The sequence below is a fragment of the Rhamphochromis sp. 'chilingali' genome (assembly GCF_963969265.1).
Source record: "Rhamphochromis sp. 'chilingali' genome assembly, chromosome: 22".
Lineage (NCBI taxonomy): Eukaryota > Metazoa > Chordata > Actinopteri > Cichliformes > Cichlidae > Rhamphochromis > Rhamphochromis sp. 'chilingali'.
In genome coordinates, this window is record NC_137950.1 from 27,088,282 (window position 1) to 27,112,635 (window position 24,354).

General features: G+C 43.1%; 2 protein-coding genes across 2 annotated transcripts; one reads left to right on the forward strand and one right to left on the reverse strand.

Moving 5' to 3' along the window:
• Positions 1–2,040: 2,040 nt before the first annotated feature.
• Positions 2,041–6,343, reverse strand: LOC308391408 (S-adenosylmethionine synthase-like). Its single transcript, XM_080874040.1, has 9 exons — positions 6,121–6,343; positions 4,902–4,979; positions 4,277–4,399; positions 4,049–4,161; positions 3,802–3,945; positions 3,251–3,469; positions 2,857–3,039; positions 2,276–2,409; positions 2,041–2,178 (listed from the first exon to the last, which is right to left on the reverse strand). Exons 1-9 carry the CDS (start codon positions 6,203–6,205, stop codon positions 2,076–2,078), a joined length of 1,182 nt encoding a protein of 393 aa, XP_080730166.1. The 5' UTR covers positions 6,206–6,343; the 3' UTR covers positions 2,041–2,075.
• A 6,098-nt stretch (positions 6,344–12,441) lies between these two features.
• Positions 12,442–14,542, forward strand: LOC308391011 (serine/threonine-protein kinase pim-1-like; the record flags this gene model as incomplete). Its single annotated transcript, XM_080873425.1, has 9 exons — positions 12,442–12,505; positions 12,609–12,779; positions 12,881–13,039; positions 13,227–13,321; positions 13,418–13,465; positions 13,562–13,783; positions 13,870–14,056; positions 14,155–14,304; positions 14,451–14,542. The coding sequence occupies 9 exons, from the start codon at positions 12,442–12,444 to the stop codon at positions 14,540–14,542; spliced, it is 1,188 nt and encodes a 395-aa protein (XP_080729551.1).
• Between the last annotated feature and the right edge of the window lie 9,812 nt (positions 14,543–24,354).

The window sequence follows — 24,354 nt, forward strand, 5'->3', positions numbered from 1 at the left end:
CAAACATCAGACAGCAGGTGGGCTTCATGTGCGACAACTAGCCTCTCCTATCAAAGTAGCTTAAAGATGTAAATGTTATTCTAAGCTGAATTTCAACACTTGGTGCAACTGTTTAAGGCAACATTGCCCATGTAGCTCTCTCATATTTCCCAGATAAGCTCAGTTTTGTTTTGTCTTTTGTTGTTTCTCATTTCAGCTCATTGCCCAAAAAAATGCTGTATAATTTCTCTTTAATGGGACCAAACTATGACGGTGAAACATTGATATGTTTAACATCTTTAATTTCATCATACGCGGAAATACTTTATTCAAATTGTATTTCTTAGAATGTACACTGAAAGTAAAACAATAAAACAGTTAATATGAAATGATGCAGTGTGTGCACACATAACGGGTTGTGGTTAGCTTTAGATATACAGGAATCCACTGACTCAGGTTTATTGAGCTTTAAACTGTAAAGATCCTCGAGGTCTGTTTAGAGGAAAGCTTCACTGCAAATCAGTACAAAGTTGTTCTGATTGAATAAACATTTCCATCCTGATGAAACTGAAAAGGCTCCCATGCAGAAGACATATTGGTTTGATGAGATGAATACCAGAAATTGTGAAATTTTGTATCAACGCATATTAAAAGACCAAAATGATGACTGGCATTTAGAAGAACTGTTCCATCCCTCCTGCAGAGTTCTGAAGCAAAACCAACGCGCATCGGAGCTCCTTTGGCGCCACACGGTGGCCAAAGTAACTTAGTGTTTTGTTTCTTTTCCCTAATTTGTACCCATCTGTATCTAACAGAAAAACAAACGAACAAAAAAATTCTACACTGATAGTAAAAAAATATATATTCTGGTAAGCATGCAGGAAGAAAAATCTTAACTTTAAACTTTAATAAATGCTAACCTATGAAGCCATTCTCGGGACATTTGGATTTCATCTTTGGTCGTCTGCATCTCATTAAAAACCTCACGTTATCGTACTAAACTGCATGAAGCCTGCAGAAAAGTTTTAAGATTATTCAGCTTCTGTTCTTTTAACCTCAAACTCTCATCAAAATCATTTTGGTGTTTTCCATGCAATGTAACAGGAGCAGGATGCCACATCCAAGCCATGTAGGGGAAAGTTGGCTAAACCTTGGGAAGTGCCAAGAGCAGCAGATACTAGTACACCTTCCCACCCCTGATAGCAAGTTGATTAAAAAAAATTGTTTTTATGTATGGTTTAAAGACGCTTCGGAGTCATTTTGACTTCTAAAGTTGTCTTTTAAAAACAAAAATCAGCTGATGTGAGGGTGTCATCAGCTGATGCAGTTCAGACTGTCTACTTCCATGTCCTCTGACGTCATCCGTCTTTGGTAGACGTGTGTTGTTGTTCATGTTAAATAAATTCCTTTACAGGGGAGCACGGTGGCCTCACAGCCCGAATGTCTTGAGTTAAATCCACCATCTGGCTGTTTCACGTTCTCCCTGTGTCTGCGTGGGTTCTCTCTGCATACTGCGGCGTTCTCCCACAGTCCAAAGACATGCAGGTAGTAGAGTTGGGTTACGGGGTGACTCTAAATTGTCTATAGATGTGAATGTGAGTTCAATGTGTTGTCCGTGCTTCTCGCCCTATAGTAGCTGGAAAAGGCTCCAGCCCCCCAGTGACCCTTAATTGGGTGGATGGAAGTTCATTTTTATCCAGGCAAAACTGAGACGCTTGTGATAAAAATTATTCAAAGAGGTTTAGCTGACTGTCAGAGTTTGTCACTGAAATAGTCATAAACGAGCGCGAGAAAACCTCAAACATGTGCAGAATCCCCACAGGCTCTTCAAAAACTCACTGAAACGCTTAAGACATGACCCATGCACGGTTTTTCTCCTTTAAAATTTGGTCATCCACTCAGTTTATTTTTTTCTTTAACAGTTTAGATTTAAAGTGTAAATATCTCTCATGCTTCAGAGTTGTCATTTAGGGACTTTGTCACCTACAGCTGGAACACCTCTGACCCACCCACACCTCAGACTCAGACCAATGAACAAAGGCCATATGGACTCCACCACACACACACACACACACACACACACACACACACACACACTAGAAGTTGAGGTTCTTCGGGACCTCCCAGGGAAACTCCTTCCTGCCAAAGTGTCCGTAGCATGCAGTCTTCTGGTAGATTGGTCTCTTTAGGTCCAGGTCTCTGCAGCAGCAAGCAGTCGAGATAGATTCAGTACAGTCTAACAGATTTGGACAGAGATTATAAAACACTGAGGCGGTGGTGTGGGTGCAACCCTGACCTGACTATGACTCCAGGTCTGAGGTCAAAGTTTTTATTGACGATCTGCAGAAGCTCCTTCTCGCTCTTTGGAGAGGAGCCGTAGGTGAACAGGGAGATGGAGAGCGGGTGGGCCACTCCAATCGCATACGCCACCTGGAAAAACACAGCATGTGATTAATGAACATGTTGTTTTATCACCACCGTGATGATGGTGATACCACTGGTGATAGTGCCACGTACTGCTGGGTTTTCCACAATTATTTTATTATTATTTATTTATAAAGTCCAAAAAAAGGAGAAACTAACTCCTTGATTCACAGTTTAAAACCATTCTAATTTACTTTTAATTGGACCTTGGTGCACCACCATCCCTCTCTATTTAAGCCTTTTGATTGTTTCCCCTCACAAGCAGAAGGTTTGAACCGCAAAGTAATGACAAGCATAACAGCTTCCACCTTAAATATGTAGAAAAATAAGTCCCACAAAAATCCAAAAGAATGATTTACATAAAAGGACTCAGAAAACAGACTTCTGAGCCTTTTCATCCTGCACACATCTCAGAAACCTTTTGGAGAAGATTAAACTGGAACGAGGTCTCACCTGCACCAGTACCCGCCTGCACAGCTGGGCCTTCACCAGAGATTTTGCCACCCAGCGTGCAGCGTAGGCGGCCGAGCGGTCCACCTTGGTGTAGTCCTTTCCAGAGAAAGCTCCGCCCCCGTGGGCCCCCCAACCACCGTACGTGTCCACAATGACTTTCCTGCCCGTCACTCCTGCATCACCCTGAGAGAAATCACAAAGATTTATATCCACACAGCACACAAGCAAGCAAGATCTTCACTACATTATTTGTTTTTAAACTTTGAAACTATGAAATTAGATTTGAACCCCATCATACTTGAGCTGTGCACTAAAAGCCACTGCCAGCATCCTCATGCTGCGTGACATCAACGTAAACAGTATTCGGGGACTTCGAATGTTCTCGGCTCTTTACCTGCGGCCCTCCAATCACAAAGCGTCCGCTGGGCTGCAGGTGATAGATGGTGTCCTCGTCCAGGTAGCGTGAAGGCACCACGGCTTTGATGACCTTTTCCTTCAGCACCTTCTTCTGCTCCTCCACACACACGTTATCATCGTGCTGCACGGAGATCACCACAGTGTGCACTCTTTTGGGGATCACAGCGCCATTTTCCTGGGCGTAATGAACTGTTACCTACGGAAAGGTGAACATTATGTTAATGTTATTGTAGCAAAACAATATGCATTGCCACTTTTAGTCCTTTTACTTTGATTTAACGAGACTCGGGTGTGTCACACGAGGGAGCTACTTCTACTGAATCTACTTCACAAATAACACTGTTAAAGCAGAGCCCAACAAAGCTGACATGAAGAGTTGAATGAAGGCTGCTGGACCTCATTCGTGGGGATTCATGGAAGCATCTTCAGCTTTCTTCTCAACAACAAACATGCCATTAAGTATGCCACCCTGGCTGCCTCACACTGCAGGTTCAGGCATGTCTACACAGTTTTCTACTCTGACCTCACCTGTGTCTTTGAGTCTGGGCGGAGCCAGGGGACCGTCCCATTTCGTCTCAGCTCGGCCATCTTAGCGTTGAGTTTGTGGGCGAGGACTATGGTGAGGGGCATGCACTCCTCTGTCTCATCTGTGGCGTATCCAAACATCAGACCCTGTCCACGCAGCACGAGTACAGTCAAAGAGCAGCACTTTATATTCTGAAGAAGAAAAAACTGGTGTTTCAGTCCAGAATTGAAATGTAAGCGCTCAGATGACCTGGTCTCCAGCTCCGATTTCGCTCTCCGTGCGATCGATATGAACTCCCTGAGCGATGTCAGGTGACTGCTGCTCCAGGGCTACCAGCACGTTACAGGTCTTATAGTCAAATCCTTGGAAAAACAGAGGAAAAAGAAGTAAAGGGATGTTTTCGTTTGAAAGCATTTCTCCTCCCTGGAATCCCAGTGTAGATGAAGTTACAGCCAAAACGTTAAAAACTTCACTCACCTTTCTGCGAGTCATCGTAACCAATATGCTGGATGACTTCTCTCACCACTCTCTGGTAGTCCACGTTGGCTCGAGACGTGATCTCCCCACAGAGCAGCACCATGCCCGTCTTACACACCGTCTCTGTTTCATCCACACACAGGACATCACACTGCATATGTGTATTCATGCCATCAGATGTGAATGTCCTTCCTGACTATTGATGTAATACTGCTGGTGTCCTGGATTAAAGTGAATTGAATTGCTTGGGAAGTGATGTTCTTTTGTCAGGATCACTGCTGTTAATGAATATTTCACGGAGTTTTCCTGCAGCAGAACCAGCGATATCGTCTTTTTCATTCCATAAACTAAAAATAGACATATAATTTAAAGAAATACAAACAAAAGATGCTGAGGTGTGGGAAGCTTTATCTTATCACACCTGCATTTATTACATGACATATTCTGATGGGCGATTTTTTTCCCACTACAGTCAAAAGAAAATGCAAGCCTGTTTGCAACCCACCCTCCTTTTTTAATGTCTCACTTAACCAATGTCATGGACACTATTACCATTTGCATCCATCTTAAATGTCCCTCTTCCCTGTGTGTTGCTTCCCTCTGGTGGACAAAAACTCAAACTCACCACAAGCCACCTTAGCATCAGGGTCTTGCCTCAGGTGAGCGTCCAGCACAGCATCACTGATCTGGTCACATATCTTATCTGGAAAAAATAGAATAAGGAGAAGTCTAAAAGGCATAAATATCTGCATGTGTGCTGGTTCGGTCTGTCGTGCGATCGTTTTACTGCACATGCCAGATTCCTGATCTGGGCAGAGCCTGAAAATATCACCCCGTTCCCTCTGGCAGTTACAGGACTATGAATAGCCTTGATTTGGTGAATACACGCCAGCGTGACACGGTACACTCTAACTCCATCATCAAAGCACTCCCAAACTGTATCAGCACTATGGCACTGAAGCTTCTGTAACTTCAATTTACTCTCCTGCTTTATGATGAACATTTTTTACACCACCCTTAAAAATGTAGAAATATTATATTATCGGCTTATTGTTGGTGAAACTTTCATGTTTGTTTGTTTTTTTTAAATTACAAACATGGATTTTCCCCATCTGTAAAGTTTGGTTTGCTGCTGTTTTAACTACACATTTACATTTAAAGCACATGTTTATGTGTAATTTTAAATGAATTATATTTGCTGACACTTTCACTGCACACGTCTTCAAAACTCACCTGATATAAGGGATTATCTGTGAACCAGCACCATTTTTACACATCAGCAAAGATGTTATAAAATCTAGCTGTTATCCTGATTATTTTACATGATGCTCACATGTTGCGTTCTGCAGAATTGTAAAAATGCAAAGTGTGATGAGGTTAAATCTGCTCTTCAACCACTTCCTGGTGGGATTAAGCTAAACATCTGCAGTGCATTAAACATGCACTTGTTAGAAAATTAAAGAAAAGATGCAAAGCTGCACTATTTACTTTATAAATGACATAATTTATATTATGCCGAAGACACATTTTTCCTAACAGAACATACGTCACATGTCTGCACCACAAAAATGGCTCCAGCAGCAGCTGCAGATGTAAAAATTATTCATGACAAAAAAGTGACTCATCAGATGTTCAGCTTAAAACACAAGTTCTGCTTATATTGGAACTAAAGTGGAAGTTTTCTCAGTCCAGGATTCCTCCTCTGCAAATCAGCACCGTGTGGCTCCACGAAAGTAGACTTTATGCAGCACCGATCAGGCTTCTGCGCATTCCTCAAAACCATCAATGATCACTGAAGCGCTCAAAGCAGTTTCTCACATGATGAGCAGCACTCCTCTACTCACCAGGATGTCCCTCTCCCACAGATTCGGACGTAAACATGAAGTCATGAGCAGTATGCTCATCGCTCACATTCACTGTGGAATTCATTCTGAGGGCTGTGCAGACTGAAGGAGTGAAGTCTTTCTGATGAAAGCTGTTCCAGAAACACGCACAGGCCGGGTGCCATCCAACACCAGAGTCCTACGGCCGTGCAGCCGGATAACTCTGCGCTATAATAGGAAAAGACAACATACACATGGGGGGAGGGCACTCTGTGAACCATGTGGGTTAGGCCATTCAGACAGGAAGACGGGGAGGGTGGGAATGCTTTTTTCAACATGGAGACCTTTTTTAAACCCTCCCTGTGCTGAATGGTCTCACTTTATCACACTCATCAAACTCGGGCTCAGAGAGCAGAGGAGGAATTCATTTCATCAGAGGGTTACTGTGTGGCTCCTCCACCTATCCATTCATGCCTGCCCTTTGTTTCTTTGTACCTGGGGGCCCCTGAGGTCTCTGATGGGGCGTCCGTGCCTGTGTACACATGAAGCAGTTGCTAATGAGACCTTTTCACTTCGCTGACTCCGAGTTCAGACAAACAGAGATGATGAAAAGAATGAAAATATGAATGAACTAGACTGCTAGCCCCCCCAAGAATAAAAATATACAAAGTTGCTATAAAACACACGATACTCATTAGTCTTTCTTTGCGTTTATGCAATCAATAGAGTGTCATGTTTTTTATTGCTGATCATTTGACAAATCTTGATGTTGTGAAGATGCATTTTTGCAAAAAACAAAGTTACCTCTCGATTTAGAAATCAGTACAACACTCCAGTAAAACCCTGAGACAACATGAAAAATGTAAATAGCTGACAACATATTTTAGGACTTTTTGGGTCGTTACCTGGAAGGAGCTTAAAACTAACTCCAGGTAGAGTCAAGGACCCATGGTGACGTGCTGAACACAACATGGTGAAGCCAAACAGGGATAAGGAGGCGAGTAGAGTGGACGAGTCTCCTACAGAGGGCAGCAGATCAGCAGGAGACAGATATAAAACACTCATGTTGGGGGGGGGCTACAAAACAGATGTTAAGATAATCAATAACCCCATGTAACATGTACACACATATCTCACTTTGGTTCACGTGGGTGCTCTTCATCTTCTGAAAACTGATGCTGCTGATGTTCAGGAAGATCACAAAGTTTATCTGTGGTCCATAAAACAAAAGAAAGATAATCTGAACACTCGTGATTTTGGTCACGAGATTCAGGAACTTCATTTTAAGCTTGAACATAATCAGCACTTTAATGCTTTAATGCTGATCATAGTATGATTAATAGTATTTGTGGTTGTTTACTCTTTAATCTTGTGTCTGACAAAGAAATTATTTAAAATGACCAAAATGACCCCAGCCAACATCCACAGCAGCTTCCTGGTTTGAATGAAGTTGAAGAGCAGCACAGTGTGCAGATACAGGCCCCTCACCAGCAACCAGGAAAAGTTAGACAACAGAAGTGAAGAAGTGAAGCAGGTCACTGCTGCTTTGTACTGCAGCTGAAACACCTGGGAGACAGTGTAACCCAGGAAGGATTTTATAGACAGCTATAACGTTATTGTTTTGAGAAGAGGGCCGCTATAAGGGCACATTTTGAGCATGCTCAGACTATTTTTGCCCATAATGAGCAGGATGTGGGTTGCAGCCTTTGCTATGAACCTCTGCTCATCCAAACAACATGAGTCAATTAACCAAAGTCAATTATCAACAAGCATTAGCTTAAGTGTTTTTGTTTGTTTGTTTTTTAATAGCTAACGCAAATGCCAAAAAACTGCAGTTCCTCTAGTTGCCACTTGAAGCTGCCTCCAAAAGTGAGTCAATTCTCATACAGCTCTGTTTAAAACTCCAAATTTACAGCAGAAATAAAGTAAATATATATATATTACAATTACACTAACATGGAAACTCTCACAAGCATATTTAATGTTTTATTCTGACATTTCAATGTGGTCGTTTTCAGCCTTTAATGAAAAGGTTTCTGGTGTCAAAACCAACCTGAAACAGCAGAAAACCACAACAGCAATGAGGAGAGCAGTAAGAGATGCTCCATATCCAACACTCCACATCAACCTCAGAGTATCAAAGTAGTTTTTCTGGAGCAAGGCATGAAAGATTTATCACACGCAGGCACAAAGAAGTAAGTCTGCTTCTCCCTGCTGGCTAAATATATTTAAATTAGTGGAAACCCTTTGATGGAACTGAGCCGCTACAGTAAACCTGCATGCAGCCGTACCTCCTTCCCCAAATCTTCATCCTGCTCGTGAGCTTGATCAAAACAGGTTTTGTAATATTGCAGGTTTGTTTGGCTCCAGCCTCAGACTGTAGATCTACCAGTGATGAAAGCTATGGAGAAAGTGTTTTTTAAACACTTTAAACACAGCTTAAAGTTTTTAAACTGCAGCTCTGCAGAGGAGTCCAGAGCAACACAGATTTTTCTTTCTTTTATTCTCATCATTTTGTTAGACATGGCACAGTTGAAGAAAAAAAGAAGACCACTCTAATTTGTCATGTGTTGTCATATTTTGATGAGAAGTACTTTTTGTTGGGTATAAAATCACCTGGCGTTAGTGATGGTGTTACTACTTTTAGCGATAGTATTCTAGGGTTAATGGTGAAATGACCAAGATTCCTCTGGAGGTGGCAAGGATCGGGTAGACCCGATTTGTATGGTCAGAATTTTCACATGCGCAGTAAGGATCAGGGAGTCCTGATCCGTAACTATCTTTTTAGTTTTAGTTTTTGTCTACATTATATTGAAATGTTTCATTATTGGAAACATTTTAAGAGATACTTATTATTCTTAACATCTTAACAGATACTCTGTTCTATCGTAAAACGCTTCGACCAGAAGTAGACACCTTTTAGCGCATGCGGGGTACCGATCGGGTTTCCGGTACAGATCGGGTAGTGACAGGATCTCAGAACTGGATTATAGATGGCAGAGAGTTGGTGTCGTAAACCACCGCCTCTGTTCAAAGATGGTCGCTCACAGTGGACATAGATGCTTCTTTCACTCCTCTTTCAAACCATCTGTCCTCTCTGTCCAAAATGTGAACACTGGCATCCTCAAAGAGTGACCTTTATCCTTAAGATGCAGATGGACTTCTGAGTCTTGTGCTGTGGAGGTGGCTCTTCTGTGTTGTGCCATGCGCTTGTGAAGTGGCTGTTTGGTCTCTCCAATGTAGAGGTCTGGGCATTCCTCGCTGTACTGTACAGCATACACCACATTGTTAAGTTTGTGTTTAGGAGTTTTGTCTTTCGGGTGAACCAGTTTCTGTCTGAGCGTGTTGCTGGGTCTGAAATGCACCGGGATGTCATGCTTGGAGAAAACTCTCCTGAGTTTTTCTGATACACCGGCTACATAGGGGATGACAATGTTGTTGCGTCTGTCCTTCTTATCCTCCCTCGCTGGTGTCTGGTCTTCTTTTCTGTGCATCTTTGCTGACTTTATAAACGCCCAGTTAGGATAACCACATGTTTTTAGTGCTTCCTTTACACGTGTGTGTTCCTTCTTTTTCCCTTCAGGCTTAGAGGGAACATGTTCTGCCCGGTGGTGTAGGGTCCTAATGACTCCAAGTTTGTGTTCCAGAGGATGATGGGAGTCAAAGAGGAGGTACTGGTCCGTGTGTGTGGGCTTCCGGTAAACTTCAATGTTGAGGTTGCCGTTCTCTTCAATGTGCACAGCGCAGTCCAGGAAAGGCAAGCAGTCGTCCTTTGTGTCTTCCCTGGTGAACTTGATGTTTTTATCCACAGCGTTAATGTGCGCAGTGAAGGATTCCACTTCTTGTGTTTTGATTTTGACCCAGATGTCGTCTACATATCTGTACCAGTGGCTGGGTACTCTCCCTTTAGCCAAGAGCCTTTCTTTCCACTTCTTCCATGTAAAGGTTGGCTACAATAGGTGACACCGGGGAGCCCATGGCACAGCCATGTTTTTGTCTAGAAACCCTCGTTGTATTTGAAATATGTAGTGGTAAGGCAGACAGACAACACTGAAGTGACTATTTTTTGATTTATAGTAAATAATCATCTGTAGACATGTATATTTTTTTTTGCAGCTGCTTTCAGAAAGAAGACCAGTAAATAAAAATCAAGCAGTGATGGAACACAAGAACTACACAATAAAAAGAGCAGGGCATCAAGCTCACAGGAGGACTCCAACAACTCCATCTATGAGACCGATGCCCGGTGTGGATTTTTCCATTTTATCACAGGATTGGTAAGAGATTGTTAAAATCTGCAACGAGAGAGCCCCTTCTAAGCTAAGACAATGTCAGCTTTACTAATCACGACCCCGTGTTTGTTTTGTCTCTCTGCAGAAGACTTTGAATAAAAATATGAAGGGGTGGATGCAGCAAGGTTTTGGCCTATCTTTAGAAAACGCAAGTATGGCTTCTTATTTGTTCACTTTACAGTTCTTCTAGTTCATCGATTTTGTACATGATTTTTCTAAAATACATTTTCTCTATAATGCAGGAGGTTGTTAAACATGTTACTCAGCAGTCGACTGCCTACCAATGATGAGATTTGTCTTTTCCTGTTGTTTTTCCTGTAACATGTACATGTAATGTTTGAACACTGACCAGAATGTTCTTAATGGGAAAAATGACCAACATTCCCCTGGTGGCAGGATTAAAAAAAAATGCAGTCAGTATGGAAAAGATATATATAAATCTTCTAAGGTTTGTATCTGTCTTGTGTGAAACTTGTATGAAAAGCATACAAGAGTGAAAACAGATGTAAGATCCCTTGAACATTTATATAAATGAAACTTGTATGTTTTGGATACTTACTAAAACAATATATGAAAGTAATGAGAAAGTGGCCACTTTCATGAGTAAATCATCCATCCATTCACTTCCGCTTATCCTTTTCAGGGTCGCGGGGGGCGCTGGAGCCTATCCCAGCTGTCATGGGGCAAGAGGCGGGGTACACCCTGGACAGGTCGCCAGTCTGTCGCAAGGCTAACACACAGGGACAAACAACCATTCGCACTCACATTCATACCTAGTGACAATTTGGGTTATCCAATTAACCTATCCCCACAAGCTGCATGTCTTTGGACGGTGGGAGGAAGCCGGAGTACCCGGAGAGAACCCACGCAAACACGGGGAGAACATGCAAACTCCACACAGAAAGACCCCGGCCTGATGTTGGAATTGAACTCAGGACCTTCTTGCTGTGCAGCAACAGTGCTAACCACCATGCCACCGTGCTGCCCCATGAGTAAATCATATTAAGCCTTATATGATTCACTAGCAAGCTAAAGCTGACGCAAGTCTTTTATAAGTTTTTTCTATTTCTTTGCCATATGGGTAGTTTTAATAGTTTGGGAAAAGGTTTACCCTAGAAATGCTAATTATTGGTGATTGGCACAAAAAGGATGATTGTTACTAGCATCGGGACGTTAGTTAATGCTAATTACTAGCTTAAGGATAACAGTTAGTAGCTATGGGATACTAATCACCAAAAATATGCTTTCGTGACATTATTGTGCGTTGGGTGTTGGTCAGGGCTATCCAGAATGACAAGTGGGACACTGAATGACCAAATTTAAAAATGTGTGCAGTGATTTGTGTGTAATCTTGGAGGACTCAAAAACGCGTGCTTCAGTCCACGCACAAATACGAAGCAATTTAACCACATGTATAACAATTTTACAAATGCATATATCCAAACCTAAATAAATTGTGCATAAATAATCACTATTTATTAAGCTCAGCTCCACGAATTGGATAAGCTTCTCGTTCAAAAACCTTTCTGTGCGTAGAAATGTCTAAAACTTCATGTAACATCTCTCTCGCTGGTTTACAGAACCTTACATGTATGTGCTTCACCTCATACACACAGATAGCATGGTGAGCTTTTGAGACAAATTTCTCACTGTCAACTTCCCTGAGCTGCTTTCATGTCCCATTGCAAAACTTGGACATCTGGGCTTTGTCTCTATTCCTGCATTCTTTTATTTTTATATTTATTGGTTTTCTTTTAATAAAGCAGGCGTTAATTTTTCTAAATGAACAGAATAGCTCACTTCACTTCTGTATGCTGACAAACATGTGACCTATACTGTAAGACTGCTCCTGCTTGTTACTCCTTTGTTGTGATTTAATTTGATGTTGTGTAGCCACGCAGAGACAGTTTGCATATATTAGAATGTTAAGTTCCGTGATGTCATCAAAACAGTTTTAAAAAGGGACCTTTCAAAGTTCCAACTACATACAAAATCAAATAGTTAAAAGTGAGTTTAGTCCAGGGAGAACAATTTTGAACCAGTTTCCGATATGTCGTCAAAATCTTGGCCGACCTTTGCTACGCCACGTGCTGTGGGTGTAAGTAAATATCTAGGTGAGTGAAGTCTCCTTTACCTGTCAATTCATCTTAAATTACAGGCTTTTACTTCAGGTGCTTTGATTCAGCAGTAACAAACAGATTTTTTTACAAACTGCAGAACGCCACACTGAGCCCTGGTCCTTCAGGATAGAGGACAGGACGTCAGATGGGCGAATCAAGAGCTCCAAAAGAAAAGATGGTTCCACAGAGAGATTGGAAAAAGCTTCCAAAACACGAAAGGACAGCGAAAGTCCAACCCCAGGCCCCAGCCATGTTTTCTTTGAGAAGTGTAAGTGAGACATTCACAGAGATTATTTTTTGTTTTATAGTTTCTGATCATCTGTAGGCCTGTGTGGAGTTCAGAGGTCTAATTGATTTTTGTTTATGCAGCTGCTTCCAGAAAGAAGAGCAGCAAACAAAAGAGCAGCGATGGAACAAAAGAACCACGCAGTAAAAAGAGGAGGACATCAAGCTCACAGGAGGAGTCTAACAACTCCATCTATGAGACAGATGATCCTTTACCTAGCACATACAACGGTCACACTACAGGTAAGAAAAAGTTCAAATCACACCTTAAACGAGAGCCCCTTCCCAAGCTCTCAGAATTTAGCTGGCATCCATCTGGTAATCACTAGGAAGCTTCCAACAGAGCCTGTACGAATGTGTAAAATGAGACGATGTCAGCTTTCCTACATGCAACTAATCACAACCCCGTGTTTGTTTTGTCTCTCTGTAGAGGACTTTGAAGAAAAATATGACGAGCAGGATATGCTGGGTGAAGGACAGTATGGGGAAGTGTTCTTTGGAAAACGTAGAGAAGACAACTTCCCAGTATGGCTTCTTATGTGTGCACTTTACGCATGTTTTCTTGTAGTTCATCCTGTTCTCTACGTGCTTTTTCTCAAACACATTTTCTCTTTAATGCAGGTGGTAATAAAACATGTTCCTCAGAAGTCGCTCTACCGCCAGCCAATGGTATGAGATGTTTGTCTTTTTCGGTTGTTTTTCGGGCAGCATGTACCTCAAACAGCCTAATGTTTGACAACTGACCCGGATGTTCTGTTTCTAAAGCTTCTTAATGGTAGAATGACCAAGATTCCTCTGGAGGTGGCATTGCTGATAAAAGTGGGGGCAGGACCAGAGGCTACAAGCAGCAATGTGACCCCAGTTTTACTCGACTGGTATGACTTAGAAAAAGAACTTATTATGGTCTTTGAAGGGGGCAAAAACAACATAGACTTGGACGTTTACCTGTCAAACAGAAGAGAAAGGATTTGTGAGAGCGACATTAAGGTCAGTGAGTAGCAAGAATAAAATATTTGTCTTTTATGAATAATTTAGATCTTATGGTTTTAATGTATCTTTCGTTTGTCTGTCAGGTCATAATGAGACAGTTGGTAGATGCAGCCACTGAAATGCACTCCAAGGGTGTTTTCCATCAAGACATTAAGACAGACAATATTATAATTGAAAACTCAGCTGAACGTTTAGCACGTCCGCGTGTCAAATACATTGATTTTGGCTGTGGAGTCTTTTTTACACCAGAAGCAGTCACTCGAAGAAATGGTAGGTCATCAGCCTCATTGTTTACATGTTCTTGCCTGCCCACACGCCTTGTGTCCACATTCATTTCTTACCATTAATAATTTCTCTTTGGATTTTAGGGAGAAAATCACCGGCTCTAAACTTGCTGTTTAACGCCACCAAAGCCGATTGCATCACAGTTTTGCAGCTGGGCAGAGTGATGGATAGGCTGTTACACAACATCACCTCTTCCAAGAACATGTATTCGAAGCGTACTGATATTTCAGAAAGTAAGCCAGATGTTAATTCGTTAACCTGTCGTGATTTGCGTTACAAAACAGAAAATTCTGTTTAATGTGTTATCTGTATCGGTAACGCACATATCGATTTTTGTATGACAAACGTGAACCCCACCCTCTATTATATTTCCAAACAGACTGCGAGAGTTTTCTGTTAGGTTGCCTGGCAGCCAAAAATGAAGACCGCCTCACCCTAGAGGAACTTCGAAATCATCCCTGGTTCAAATGACTTATCGACTCCAAGCACAACAGGGTTACAGAGCATAAGCTCTAACAGAGAAGTATTTGGTCAAATTCTGAAGCCATGTCACATATCTGTGTATGTTTTTAACAATTATGTCATTTTTACAGTCCTGCCCCTGTAGAGGCACCCCACAAAAACCACGAGATCGAAGTGGAACTTCCATGTATTGTCTTTTCCATACATGGTTTCTGTCCATAAATGGAAAATACCCCACCCACCCCCAGCAATCCGTGGAAAGGGGATCTCTCTTTGAATTGCCTTTCCCGAGGTTTCTTCTCAAGTTTTTGAGGAGTTTTTCCTCGTCTTCTTAGAGAGCTTGTGCTGGGTTAAAAAGAGTTGCTACTATGAACCTGAGTTATAAATACAGGTGCATAGTAGCAACCTGTATTGCTGCACTGATCAATAATTAATTGATCAGTGATCAATCAATTATTCATGAATCAATTTAACCAAAAAATTTGACAAATCTAAAGAAATGTATTAATCAGGGAATTAGCAGCAACAGTAATTGGACAATCTAAATTTATCAGTTAATTAATAAATAAATCTGAATAATTCATCCTGCATCGCCTGTCTGCTTATATCACATAAACCTTTCACTGAAATTGATTTAATTTGTTATAATTATAATAATTATTTGTTTGTACTAATGCATCACAATTTCTTTGAAAGTTAAAGTGTGTGAATTTCCCGTCTTAAACACGTCAGTGTGATCATCCTGTCCTGTCATGCTAAGAAATGCAGTTGTGAGTTTTCATTGCTTCACTTGGACGAAACGCCCAAACACAAAAATGGTCCAGTGCTGTTTCTGACCGGAACACTGCAGGTTTAATGTCTTATAAAACATAAATCTATGTAATCCACACATACAATTCACCATGATGGGAGGACAACGTACCTCACCGTCCTTATCTCAAAAGTTGACCCTAATGTGACCGCTAAGCAACTTGTGAACTCTGCAGTCTGCATTGAAGGTCATGCTCTGGTTCATCTCTCTACCATCAGGTCTTGGAGTGTCTCATTTTACTGCATTAGCTCAAGTTCAATCGTGACAGCAACAACTGCTGTGAGTGCCTTCTGAAGTCTGCGAACTGGTTCACTTGACAATGTTTGTGCGTTTTTTGCTCTTTACAGCATTTTAGTGCAATTATCTAACAAATGAAATGGATTTATGTTTAATCGACGAGACCATCCAAGAAGGTTTTGTTTCAGCTGATGTGTAAAATTCTATTATATTACATGTGTATGCTACATACCACAGGTTATACACAAAGCCTGTCCTTTGTTTAGCTTTAGAATGGCTACACAAGACAAAAACATTAAATGCACTCATCTGCAATCTTTGCTATTTGCCACTCAGTGTCCGAGCAAGGTGTCAATTAGGGATGTGCTGATCATGTTTTTTTGCCCTCGAGTCTGAGTCATTTGATTTTGAGTATCTACCGATACCGAGTCCCGATCCAATACTTCAATAATACATAAAAAAAGAATGAAGCAGAACGAAGAAACAGATCCTGGATGTTCCTCATTTTTTTTATTTAATTCACTTTATTTTAACGTTCAACAACTCTGTTAACAAACAAAGCACTTTTGTGAGGTAGCTTGAACAATCAAGTAATAAATAACATAAATTCTTCACTTATGGACTTTAGTGCAACAGTAAATATAAAAAAAGACTAATATAACAACAAATAGCACCTCAACTTAAATATCCGGCAGGCATGTAAACAAATAAAAAAATATAAGTGCCACAGTGTTTGCAAAGCTAGTAATGTGGTTTTAGAAACTGCACTCCTAACTCTTACTGTCATCATAGCAGTAAGTTTCACAGAAGGAAATGTGTGTTTTCTCTTAATGAAAACGAACATCTCTACCTTGTCAGGTTTGAGCCTGTTTCTGTTCTCATCAAGGACGTTTGCAACGGCACTAAAGTCTCTCACTGTCCACAGAGCTACAGGGGGCACTGAGATATTGGGTTGCAGCCATAGAGGGAAACTGGTTAGCATGTTCTTTCCAGTACTGAAGTGGGTCGCTTTCCCAAGTTTACATATCTCACAGTTTGCTATGGCAATGTTGTTATCATCAACTTTATAATACCTCCAGACTGCAGATGAAAAATGTTGGAACACTGAGCTTCTTCTGCCCTCAGCTGAATGTCTCTATCCAGCTTATGCAGTGAGCTAAACATAAAATGGCTTCAGTAAACACTCAGGAGACCGCGTGCCATTCTTCGGAGCTTTACTGATCCTTATTTTCCTTTTTTGTAAAACTGTAATAACAGAAACAGAATACAGTGTATTCACTCTCCATACAAATACACAAAGATTACATTAAATATTGTTGACTTATGTAAACAGTCACTACACAATCAAGAGATACAGAGATGGTAAGAGATACAGCTAACACCACATGCTGGTATGCTTCATGTTAGCAGGCTAAACAAAGGGCTAACAGCTAGCTTGTGCTAGTAATGTAACAAACTCGCTAAACACACAAGAAGCTCATTACTTTGCTGAACAAGGTACTAATAAGTGGGAACAATAAACCGTTTTGCCACACTTACAGATTATGCCTTTTCAAGGGCGTCAGATGCAGGAATTTACAGAGACACAGCCAAATGGACCTTCCCTGTCGAGCGCTGGGAGAAAACCACTGCTTGCGCTCTAACATGGTGCTACCCTGTCAACCCACTAGATGGCAGGCTTTGCCCAGACAAGATCAGGAATAAACATATTTTCTGACATGTTGCAACAGTTAATTACAGAACGAATGATTATGACCCGCCATATAACAAACTTATAAAAAACATGCCTTAGAAATAACAGGAGGGACAGAATACTCCCCGCCTGACGTCTGCAGGACGTCACACCAACTAAAGCTGAATCCCACTATTACAAAGGATATTAAGAGTCTTTCAGACTTAGCTCTTAGGTACCAACAAGACGACTTCACTGATGGGTCTCAGGTACACTCTACATTCACCACTGCGGATGATCTTGACTTCAATCTTCCTTACTCTGCCATCTTGACTGGGGAAGGTCTTTGTGACTAGCCCTAGTGGCCAGTCAATCCTGTTTTCTTGTCCCTCTTTGAGCAGGACCACATCTCCAATTTGTAGATTGGGCTTTGATGCCCTCCACTTGCGACGACCCTGTAGTCCGCTGAGGTACTCTCTCCTCCATCGTCCCCAGAAGATGTTGGCTAGGTACTGTACACGTCTCCATTGCGCTCTAAACAGGTCCTGATCGTGGAACTGACCTGGTGGTACTGGGGGCGCACCAACCTTTTGTGTGAGTAGCATGGCAGGAGTGAGAATCTCAGGATGCTCTGAGTCAGCAGAAACTGTGGTAAGTGGCCTTGAGTTGACTATTGCAGTGACCTCCGACATGAATGTCACTAACACCTCATGTGTGAGCTTTGCATTTCCGTGCTGCAGCAGCATTACGTCAAGGATCCGCCGACTGACGCCAATCATGCGCTCCCAAGATCCAGCCATGTGCGATGCATGTGGAGGGTTAAATTGCCACTCACAGCTTCTGTCTCCAAGATACTTGTTGATTTTGTCGTTATGACAACCCTTCTTGTCGATTTGGAGTTCTCTGCAAGCACTCACAAAGTTTGTGCCGCAGTCGGATCTGAGTAGTTTAACAGCACCTCGCATGGCAACGAAACGGCGCAGAGCATTAATGAAAGATGAAGTGTCCATTGCTTCTATCACTTCGATATGTATGGCACGAGTGCTCATACACGTAAAGATCACTGCCCATCTCTTGGCCTCTGCTTGACCTCCTCGTGTCTTTCTGACTGTAACAGGCCACGGACCAAAAACATCTAGGCCCACACACGTGAAAGGAGGGTCTGTACACATTCTGTCTTCTGGTAGATCTGACATGATCTGCTCTTGTTGCTTGCCCCTTAATCTGCGGCATATGACACAGTTGAAGATGACACTACTGACGGCTCTTTTCCCACCCACAATCCAAAAACCTGCAGCTCTGATTGCACCTTCGGTGAAGTGTCTGCCCTGATGACATACTTGTGCGTGAAAGTGTCTGATTATGAGCTGGGTTATGTGGTGTTTACTGGGAATGAGCATGGGGTGTGTCTCATCTGTTGACAGTTGAGCTCTTGCGAGCCGGCCACCGACCCTAAGGACTGCATCAGCGTCTATGTAAGGACTCAGCTTGCTAAGTGGATTTTGTGTGCGAATGGACTCACTCTGCTCCATGCGCTTGATGTCATCCGCATACACCTCTTTTTGAACTGCACGAATGATAGTAACCTTGGCCTGCTGGAGCTGTTCTTCTGTAGCATAGTTGTTGCACTTGTGCCATCCACGACATGTGCTCTCTGTTTCACCTTTAAACGACTCGGCAATGTGCAGCAGTCTGGCAATAGTTTTTAGCAGACGACTCCAATTTGAGAATCTCTCGAACCTTGTGGTCCCGAGCTCTTTTTTTGACAGAAAGGTGGCACAGGATACGATATCTGGGCGCAGCTCAGTGTCGTTTTCAGGGCAAACAAGGTCAAAAGGTTCTTTCTGTATTTGTCGTTGGCCTGAATCTGTAAGGAAGGCAGGTCCGCTAAGCCATGTAGAGTGAGACAGATGCTCAGCGGGCAGTGCTCGTGTGGCATGGTCAGCTGGGTTTAGCTGTGTGGGTACGTAATGCCATTGGTGGGTCTGGGTAGAACGCCTAATGCGCTCCACACGGTTATGCACATACACATAAAAGCGTCTTTTTTCATTGAAAATATATCCAAGGACCACCTTCGAGTCGGTGTAGAAGTTCACCTCATCGATAGTAGTGTGAAGCTCCTGCTGGACCATTTCCGCCACTTCTACAGCCAGCACAGCAGCACAAAGTTCCAGTCTTGGAATTGTGATGTCTGGTTTTGGAGCCAGCCTGGCCTTTCCAAGAAGAAACCCAACTTCACTGAGCCCATTGCCTGCTGTGAGTTTCAGGTAAGCGACGGCTCCAACAGCTTTTGTGGATGCATCACAAAAAACATGCATTTCTTTTCTCTGAGATTCAGATAGTGAGATGGATGTATACATGCGGGAGATCTTGAGCTGTTGTAAGTGCTTTAGGGAATCTTTCCATTGCTGCCACTTGTCCTGTTTCTCCCTCGGCAGCGGTGCATCCCATTCGCTAATGTCCATAGAGATCTCTCTCAGAATGGAGCGGCCTTCGATGCTGACTGGCACAGCGAAGCCGAGTGGGTCATACAAACTGTTGATGACTGACAATACACCACGTTTGGTGAAAGGCCTGTCATTGATTTCAACTTGAAATGACAATTGGTCTGTCGACAGGTCCCAGCCTAACCCAAGGCTGCGTTGCATGAGTGGGGCGTGTTGTCCACGTTGGAGTTCCTGCGGGCCTGTGGCTAGATCTTCACTTGGGAAGGCACTGACGACTACAGGGCTGTTGGATGAGATCTTGTGAAGGCGGATGTTAGACTGAGCCAGCATCCTTTGTGTTCTGTGAAGGACGTCAATCGCCTGGGTCTCAGAGGGAAATGACTTTAGCCCATCATCTACATAAAAATGGCGCTCAATAAATTCCCTTACATCACTGCCATATTCTTTCTCTCCTTCCACAGCAGTCTTCTTGAGTCCATAGATGGCAACTGAGGGGGACGGGCAATTCCCAAAAACATGGACTGTCATGTGAAACTCGTCCACTTCTCCATCGAGGTCGTGATCGCGGAACCACAGGAAACGCAGATAATCACGATGGTCCTCTCTGACCGTGAAGTTGTGAAACATCTGCTCCACGTCAGCCATCACAGCATGTGGGTCACCTCGGAATCTGAGAAGCACGCCCACAAGGCTGTTATTGAGATCTGGGCCTTTACACAGTACTTGATTCAGAGACACATTTTCGAACTGGGCGCTTGAATCGAAGACTATTCTGATTTTTGCTGGCTTTTGGGGGTGGTAAACACCAAAGTGTGGGAGATACCAGCATTCTTGGTGGGGTTTGAGAGGGGGTGCCCTTTCTGCATGACCTTTGTCGAAGATCCTTTTCATAAACTCCACATAATGATCTTTCATCTCCGTCTTTCTCTTTAATGTCTTCCGTAGGGACATGAGGCGGTTGAGAGCCTGCTCTCTGTTGTTGGGTAAGCGACGTCGGGGATGACGAAAGGGCAGGGGGGCGACCCAGTTATTTGCATCATCTTTAGCAAACTCTTTGTGCATAATGTTCAGAAACGTCTTATCTTCTGCAGAGAGTGCCATTTTGTCATCATCAGTAGTTTGTTGAAAGATGTGTTTGCCCAGTTCATCTTTGACCTGTGTGCTCTCAAAAAGGGGGCATTCTTCTGTGATCTTCACTTTTGTGTAGATTCTGTTGCCACAGGGAGAGAGAAAACTGGGGCGGCCATTATCCAGTATGTTAGTCTTGTAGGAGTTCAATGTGGGTCTGTGAGCTCCCGAGAGGCAAACATCCCCAACAATTACCCATCCAAGATCAAGCTTTTGGGCATAAGGTGCTTCATTGGGCCCATTTGCCTGGCGTCGAACCTTGTGAGCCTGAATTACATCACGGCCTAAGAGGAGGAGAATATCTGCCTCTGGATCAAGAGGGGGTATTTGTGCAGCTATGTGAGCTAGGTGATGATGAGCAGCTGCAGCTTCTGGGGTGGGTATCTCACTCCTGTTGTCAGGAATCTGATTACACTCTGTCAGTGTTGGTAGTGGTATGGACACTTTTCCGTCCACACCCTCAATGACAAAGCCGTGAGCTCTACGGCCTGTTTTGTTCGTTGTGCCAGAGCATGTTTTCATTGTGTATGGAAAGGCTTCACCATGTACATTAAACATGTCAAAAAAGGGAGAACGAGCCAGTGACACATTACTTTGGTCGTCTAAAATTGCGTACATTTTCGTTTTCATTTGAGGGGCTGTGCTGTGATATACTTTCACCATGCAAATTTTAGAACAAGACCGTCCTTGTTGTCCCTGTCCACATACCTCAGTGCAGTTAGATGTAGTCACTGTGGAGCTCGGGATGTCTGGCTCCCCGCCGTGTGCCTCTGGTGTAGAATCAAAGCTCCCACTTCTCCAAGGGGGTGGCCCGGCATGCATGGCGGAGATGTGGGTATCGCTTTTGCACTCCAGACAACGAATATCAGCTTTACAGTCTTTGGCCCTGTGTTCTGTTGATGAGAGACACTTGTAACAGATCGAAAGCCCTTTGAGCAGACTTTTCCGCTCATCCAGTGTTTTCATCCTAAACCCTCTACATTTTGCAAGTGAATGGGGCTTCATGTGTACTGGACACCGTTTGTCGGGATCAAGAGAGTGAGTGTTAGATTTGTTGCTGGGTGTGCCAACCTGTGTTTTGTTTGCTGTTAGCGGGGCTCTAAAATGTGATTGTCTCACCAGCGGCCTTTCTATCCTCATGTGCCCAGTGCTGTAATTTTGTAGGATAAAGCTGGGGTCAGTTTTCATTTCAGCATTGCTATTTACGAACTGGACAAAGTAGGAGAAAGGCGGATAGTGCACTCTGTGTTCTTTCTTATACTTGGACCCCTGTTTGATCCATGACTCTTGCAGGGTATGTGGGAGTTTTTCCACAATTGGGTTTATGCCTCTTGGAGTGTCAAGAAAGCTGAGGCCTGGCAGATATCCTTCGTTTTTTGCTGCTTCAAGTTCCAGGAGGAGATCTGCAAGTTCCTGTAGAAGGTGATTGTCTCTCGGAGTAACTCTGGGAAAGCTCTCTAGGCGTTTGAACAGAGAAGCTTCAATAACTTCTGATGAGCCATAAATCCTGTCTAGCCTTTGCCATAAACGCTGAAGACCTGTTTCTGGATTGTTAACATGGACAGCCCTGATTCTCAGAGCATGCTGGAGAGACTCCCCACTAAGCCACTTAGTGAGCAGATCGAGTTCTTCACTGCACTTTAGGTTTAAATCTTCAGTGGCATTGTGAAACGTAGATCTCCATGCTAGATAAGTCTCTGGCTTGTTATCAAACACTGTCAGTCCTGCTGTCAGTAGGTCACGACGCGAGAGGAGGGCAGCGAGGTCTGATACATCTGCTTGTCGTTGTGGTTTGGCTGCTCCAACATAGTTGGACCAATGGGGAGGTGGAAGTTTGGGCTGCCAAACAGGTGGAGAACTGGGGGGGTACCCACGCGCAGCTGCTGCTGATATGTCCGGCCCTGTAGTGTGGGTGTTGTCTAAGTCACATTTTTGCTCTCTACTGTGTTTTGACTCACCTTCCATATTAGTGTTATTGTGGAAGTGGGTATCTACATACTCTTGAGTGCGGCTGACAGCCGCAGCTATTGTGGCAGGAATGTCTGGTGGCTTCACAGACTCTGCTTGGTCCAGAACTGCAGCCTCTAGGACCCTTGCAGCTGCAAGTGCTGCTTCTGCTTCTCCCTCCTGCTTCAGAGCATTTAGCGCTGCCTCCATCCGGGCCTTTTTGACCTCCATGTCTATTTGGCGTTTGGCATATTCTGCTCTTGCTCGAGCAGCTTCGGCTTCAGCTCGTGCTCGTGCTGCAGCAAGGCTTGCTGCTGAGCTGTTTGACCGGCGTGAAGCTGCTGAGCTGTTTGACCGGCGTGAAGCTGCTGATCTGCATTCCGACCTGACTTCCAGCTGTGAAAGCTGCGAGGTGTCCCCGTGGTTGGACATGATTGCTGTCGCTGGAGTGTCTCAGGATCCTGGCAGTGCACTTGATGCGTGGACAATCTTTTTACTCTTCTGCCCTCAGCTGAATGTCTCTATCCAGCTTATGCAGTGAGCCAAAAAAAGGAAAATAAGGATCAGTAAAGCTCCGAAGAATGGTACGCGGTCTCCTGAGTGTTTACTGAAGCCATTTTATGTTTAGCTCACTGCATAAGCTGGATAGAGACATTCAGCTGAGGGCAGAAGAGAGCTACTAGTTGTTTCGCCGTCATTGTGGATGTTGGATATCGAAGAATCCATAGGTCTCTCATCCTATTCATGTAGCCCCTTCCGCCAGGGTTACTTGCATAGTAGCATTCCAACAACGCCCTGTTTTCGTCTCTTGCCCACCGATGCCTTCTTGTTCCAGTAGCCCACTTCTCGTCAGGGTGCCCTGGTTCCTCAACACCTGATGCGGACCTTGTTGACCGAGCCGGTGTTGTGCCAAAAAGTGATTGTCTGCCAAAAACTGATTTCCAATGTTTCTGTGTATTTTTTATGTGTAATATCTTTACGTATGTTTGTAAATAGACTTCGGTGAACAGGGTTTACAAAGGGGTTATATAGAGAATTAAAACAATATCTGTTTTTCAAGTATCTTTACAACTCTCTGCTATTGTACTTACAGTATAACCAATCCGGTCCTTTATCCCCACTTAAAATATTTTTACAGAAATATTGTAATATTTGCTGCCATGTCTGCTGTCCTCTTGGCCAACTTACCTCTTACAAAAGACATTTTTAATGTTAATGAGATTTTTTTAACTGCATAAATAAAGGTTATATAAAAGTCACTGCCAAAAACTGATTGCGGCTTCTACCTTGTTACACGAATGTTGTTTGTGGCTCAAGATGACTTTATGTCATCCATGAGGGATGCATTTGACATATGTTTCACATATTATAGCCCAACAAGTTACTTATAGCAGTTTAAATACGAGCAATCAGTTTTTGGCAAATACCGGAAATCAGTTTTTGGCAGACAATCACTTTTTGGCACAACACCGGCATGCCTTCATATTTATCTGTCTCGCTCATGTCTGCGGTAGGCTTGCTTAGCATAGGGGGTCTATAGTTTTTTGGGTTTGGATATACCTATTTGTTAAATAGTTTT